The sequence below is a fragment of the Urocampus carinirostris genome, chromosome 8 (assembly GCF_059441175.1).
Source record: "Urocampus carinirostris isolate Australia breed hairy pipefish chromosome 8, RoL_Ucar_1.0, whole genome shotgun sequence".
NCBI lineage: Eukaryota > Metazoa > Chordata > Actinopteri > Syngnathiformes > Syngnathidae > Urocampus > Urocampus carinirostris.
This window is the reverse complement of record NC_142356.1, coordinates 11,544,146-11,550,188: the sequence shown is the minus strand read 5'-3', so window position 1 is coordinate 11,550,188 and position 6,043 is coordinate 11,544,146. Positions and strand designations below refer to the sequence as shown.

Genomic DNA, 6,043 nt, shown 5'->3' with positions numbered 1-6,043 from the left:
GTAATTAGGGAAGTAAAATTAGTGTTGAACACATTACAATGATTTTTTTTTTAAAAATATACACATATCCAAACAGCGCGCCATCGAGGAACACTGATGGTCGCTGGGACTTGTAGTTTTATCCACGAAAATCGAGTACAAAGGACACAATGCCACATGCTGATCACAACAATGTTGCTCCACTCGTTGTAAACCGAGAAACCATTTTATAAAAAAAAACATTGTGACTTGGAAGAGTTTCATGCGAGGGCAGCAAACGATTTTTAAATTGTTCGCAGCAACTACCATTAAGAGCGTTAACTCAAAAGAACACAACATCGCGCGCTCGCGTGAACGCGCATTGATACTAAATCCGCTAGATTACCAAACCCATATCGAGGGAGGATGAATGTTTTAGCTTATTTGGAATAACCGATTGCTTTCTAGAACACAGATTGAATTTCTTTTACTGTTTTTTTGTGACTTACAATTTCAGAAACTACTTGGAAGAACTCGCTTTATTGTTTATTTCTTCAGTTTGGTTCCAGCAAGGAAACCCCTGGTCGGATCCATTGGTCGATGAGAGAAACTACCAACCTTTTTTTTTACATTTAATCAACAATATTGCTCGATTTCTAATGCCAGAACGATTATTCTTTTTACAAAAATGGTCTACAATGTTTTTCAAACTGGCCAGTCGAGAGTCATAGGCTAAGCTAGTTTTTTGGAGCATTATCAAATCTGCGGTGGTAATAAAATTTGACACGTCTTTTATATTATACATGCTGTTGCAAAAGGAAGAATTTCGATCTGATTTCGTTTCACGTATTCCCAAAAGATTCACCTATGCTTCAGGATGTCATTCTTTAACTTCCGTAAAATATTTAAATTGGGATCTGAGAAGAAGAAGAAACAATATGAGCACGTCCGGAGGGATGAAAACCCGGAGGAAATTTGGACCATTATCGGTGAATTGGGAGATGGAGCCTTTGGGAAAGTCTTTAAGGTAAGACATGTCAAACTGTTTCTGTAATTCTAAAACGGACCTTTGGTTTTAAAGTGGGGGAGACGTACCCCGGCAGTGAATTGTCTTAAAGTAAGCCCATAACCAATTTAAAGCAGCATTAAAGGGACACTGTGTAATATATGGCAGTGAATTTTCCTCATGTAAGCCCATAACCAGCTCAAAGCATCATTAAAGGGACACTGTGTAATATTTGGCCGTGAATTCTCACCATGTAAGCCCATAACCAGCTCAAAGCATCATTAAAGGGACACTGTGTAATATTTGGCAGTGAATTTACTTTATGTAAGCCCATAACCAGTTCAAAGCATTATTAAAGGGACACTGTGTAATATTTGGCCGTGAATTCTCACCATGTAAGCCCATAACCAGCTCAAAGCATCATTAAAGGGACACTGTGTAATATTTGGCAGTGAATTTACTTTATGTAAGCCCATAACCAGTTCAAAGCATTATTAAAGGGACACTGTGTAATATTTGACCAGTAAGTGTCGCAGTATTGGAGGGGTGTCACATGCACCCTGCAGGTCGGATCAAGCCTGCCAACAGATTGAATCCGCCTGCTCAGGAGAGAAGCGCAAGAGAAAAACAAGCTGTGCATCAAAATATGTCCACTGGATTTCACTAAAGCCAGGCCAAGACACTCACTACACAATTGGAGTTATAGTTTTTTCTGTCTTTCACTTTCTTTCTCTCACTCTCACTCTCTCTCTGTCTCTTCTTTTACCTCTTTCTCTCTCATTCACTCCATTTCTTTCATTCCCATTCTGTCTCTCTTTCTCACTCTGTTTTTCTCTATTCCTTTATCTTTTTTGTCTCTGCCTCGTGCTGATGCTGTCTGTTTTTCTTCTTGCCATCTTTCTCCTTTCTCTATCTGTCATTGTCTGTATTTCCCTCTCTTTGCCTCTCATTCTCTCTCTGTGTTCCTTTTTTACTTTTTTTGTCTAATTTTGTCTCTTTTTTCCACACTCTACCTTTCTCTTTCCACACTCTACCTTTCTCTCACTCTGTTAGTCTGGCTCTTTTTCTCTTACACTTATTTTTTTACTCTTTCATTATTTCTCTCTTTCGTTGGGCGGAAGACATAAGGCCGCAGTCTGGCGTGGAATGACAGGAAGCCAGAGGCCGACGAGATCGATACCAATTGCATGAGCAGATATCGGACAGATGGGGTCGATACCGGACAGGACGGGCCAGACAGGATTGATATCAAAACAGGATATCAAAATCAAACAGGACAAACTAGACGGGAACGAAACTGGTAGGCGATATTAAACAGGACAAAATAAACGGGAACAATACCGGACAGGAAATACCAACAGGATACAGGACCGAGTCGAAACCCATGTCTTGCGGGGCAGAGGTTCGTTGACGGACTGACAAAGGAAGAGTGAGAGCACTGAGCTTAAATAGACGGAAAGCCAATCCGTCAACGAGCCGCAGCTGGCACCATACAGACGGGGCCAATTGGGCGCCATGGCAACCGTGACACTAAATAATTGTTACAGTATTTCCCTTCGGGGATGAATAAAGTATCTATCTATCTATCTATCTATCTATCTATCAGTACATTGATTTCAAACTGGTGGCATGGCAGCTGAGTGGTTTGCATGTCCACGGCGCAGTTCTCGGGTATGGGTTCAAATCCAGCTACCAGCTTTCCTGTGCGGAGTTTGCATGTTCTCCCTTTCCTCCTGCCACTCCGGTTTTCTCCCACATTCCAGACACATGCATGTGAGGTTGATTGGCTGGTCCAAAGTGAGTTGTATGTCTCTCTGTGCCCTGCGACTGGCTGGACACCAGTTCAGGGATTCCCCTGCCCACTGCCCGAAGATAACTGGATGGGCTCCAGCGCCCAGAGACCCTACTGAGGATATGCGGTGCAGCTAATGGATGGATGCTTTCAAACTAGTAGCATAAAAGCAAATTTACAATGTTTATGTGGAGATATTGATTACATTCTTCCCATCCTTATGTGGATTTCCTTTCATGTAGGCTGGTTTTTTTTCCAGCATTCTATAAACAAGCATATTAGTTTTATTGAAGACTGAATTGCTCATAGATATGAATGAGATAATTTTATGGTATGGTATCTGAATAACTCTTAATATTTCCATAGTTACTGACATACATGAGCGTGTTTAAGATATGCAGGTATGGGTAACGTTAGTATACCGTTCTCGATTCTAAATTGCCTTTCAAGATGACGTATGTTTTTGGTGTTGGATTTTATGAAATACATTTCGCCTCAAAATGCGACTTAAACATGTTTTTCTTCTTATTTATACATTTTTTGGCTGGTACAACTTACCCTCCGGAGAGACTCATAGTCCAAAAAATACGGTAATTCTTATTTAATGGACAATGACCGTTGACCCAAAGGAGACTGCATACATTTAGACAATTGTTGGGCTGTCCTGCCCTAGTCATTTTAAACAAGCTGCAAGTATTACTCAAATTCAAAATAATACTACCGTAAATTCCGGACTATAAGCCGCTACTTTTTTCCCAAACGTTCAACCCTGCGGCTTATTCTGAGATGCGGCCAATTTATGCGCTCGAGTACAAAAGGTAAGATTTAAACCGCTGGAATATATGCACTGAGGAAGACTGCAACTTCTTAGCTTGTGCAAATTAAATTAGCGTAAACTTACCCTCATCATGCAAATTGCAAAAAGAAAGGCACATGACGCAGCTTTCAAGCTAAAAAGCAATCGAGCAATCCGATAAGAGGGAAACAGAGCTATTGCTCGTCAACTTTACTTTGCGAGCGTGTTGCTAGCGTGTTTTGGAATAAGGGAGCGGGGACGACGTCTATATGAGAAAGTATCTTTCCGATTCTGAGGAAGACGACTTTATTTATTTTAGAGACTTATTCTGATGTGTTTTCCACGGGCGAATCAAAAAGAAGGGGTGAAAACAACAGGGGCTGATGGGAAGTGGAGTAGAGGTGAGACGTGTTTTTGGACGCAGCGGACAATAGTGGATATATATTTTTCCCACCCTTACCTTTGAAAATATAGCCGTTTCTTCCTTGGATTACGTTCAACGGGACCCGGACTCTGCAGGTCTGCATCAAACGTTATGTACCGGTATCATTTTCCGTCCATTATGCCGGCTGTGTTTTTTGGACTGTGTACTTTATATTCAGTTACAATCGCGGGACTTAGTCGGGTTTGGGTTACTTTTGTGATCGTGTTACATGTTTTTAATGTGGGCGCATGCGGCTTATATAAAGGTGCGGCTTGTGTAAATACAAAAGCGATTATCCCCCTAAAATTTGGTGGGTGTGGCTTATAATCAGGTTGGCTCTATAGTCCGGAATTTACGGTAGTTAATATGCATGACCTCCCATTTGTATTTTGCAGGCTCAAAACAAACAGACCGGTGTCCTTGCTGCTGCCAAAGTTATCGACACAAAGACAGAGGAAGAGCTGGAGGACTACATGGTAGAGATCGACATCCTGGCCTCATGTGATCACGAAAATATTGTCAAGCTGCTTGATGCTTTCTATTATGAGGGCAGGCTGTGGGTGAGTACAATTGAAAGCTAAGTCTGAGAGTAATTAATGACAGGTTAAAAATAATACTTCTTGAATCTTCGTGCAAGCGTGCCATTATGTTGCAAAACAATTTTCATCCAGTGCACTTTTGTATTTTCTCCAGCATAACAAACAACACTGCTTGAATATTGCACAATGTTAAAAGGCATTCACGGCATTAAAACAATATTTTTCTTGCTTATGATCATGTTACCAGGGTTAAAGTTCACAAAAACAATTAAATAGCATTTAGCTGTTAATCATCATACAGGTTTTTATGTTTAAATGCTTTCAAACCAGTGGTGTCAAACTCATTTTCACAGAGGGCCACATGTGTCATGACCAGCACACAGGGTAGACCCAATCGCGTAACGTTTTCTCACAATTTTATTGAAAGAAAAAAGGGATCCGATGCAAGTCTCTCTCGCCATCGGATTGTGATTCGAATACGGAAGTGGATCTTCCGTAGCGGGCGATGACGTTGTCAGGGATGGAAAAACTGGTCGGTAGCCAGGACTGGGAGAGCAAAGCGTGGTCCGGGTCGGAGGGGACAGTAGACGTAGTCAGGATCAAAAATGGGTCGGAATCCGGGACGGGAGAGTAGACGTGGTCGGGATAAAAACAGGTCGTAGCCGGAGACAAATGGGAGCAAAAACGGGACAGGCGGGAGTCCGGGTCCAAAAAAGGCTTGCCTTGTATAAACAAAGGTTCGCAGACTGACTGACAACAGGGGACTGACAGGACTGGGTATGAATAGGAACAGGGAGCCAATCAGAGCCTGAAGCGGTTGGCGCCAAATGAGTTGGCACAGGTGATTGAAGTGATGTGAAGTGCTTCTGAATTTATTAATTATTCAAGTCACAAACATTACAGTTCCATTGAAAAAATGTCACTACACATATACAGAATAATATCTTTATATTTGAATGGGGCTGTTAGCAAATGTGTTGTACAGATGCAGATCCAAACGAGTTTATGGTTTATATGAGCATGTTTAAGGCTTGTATAAGTAACCTGTATTGTTTTGTACTAAAAAATAAACATTTTATAAATCAATATGTTCTATAAAGATAAATTAAGTGAGTTTTGATTTACTTTTGGAAGATAAGCTCCAAGAGTTCGGCGACTTCCTCCTCCGTGGTAAAAAGTGGCAGAAAAAAAGCGTTCCAAACATTTTCTCAACCGCATCAAGCTTTCTTATTCCACTTTCATTTCAAAAGAAACGGCTCTCGTCTTCCTTACACTTTACACCAACCATATTTAATGGATGCACAGGATATTAAACGCGCTAGCAATACAGTACAGGTTATTATGATTACACACGAACCAGGAAGTAGAAGCCGGATTTCTTATTCGGTGTGGTGAGCTCTCACAGCGCCACACGCCGGTAGCGGCGGAGAGAAGCACTACAGTAAAGTCCTTACTCGGAAAAAGGTGCACACAATATAAATCTAACTTACAGCGATGTCTGGATATTTTTCGACATCACGAAAAAAAA

General features: G+C 41.2%; 1 protein-coding gene across 1 annotated transcript in view; it reads left to right on the top strand.

Annotated features, from left to right (window-relative positions):
• Positions 1-340: 340 nt before the first annotated feature.
• LOC148360715 (STE20-like serine/threonine-protein kinase) overlaps positions 341-6,043 on the top strand; it is a 40,359-nt gene continuing 34,656 nt past the window's right edge. Inside the window, exons 1-2 of the mRNA XM_088341611.1 lie at positions 341-985; positions 4,372-4,536. Coding sequence (XP_088197737.1) covers positions 836-985; positions 4,372-4,536 — 315 coding nt within the window. The 5' untranslated portion in view covers positions 341-835. The remainder of the gene's footprint in view (positions 986-4,371; positions 4,537-6,043) is intronic.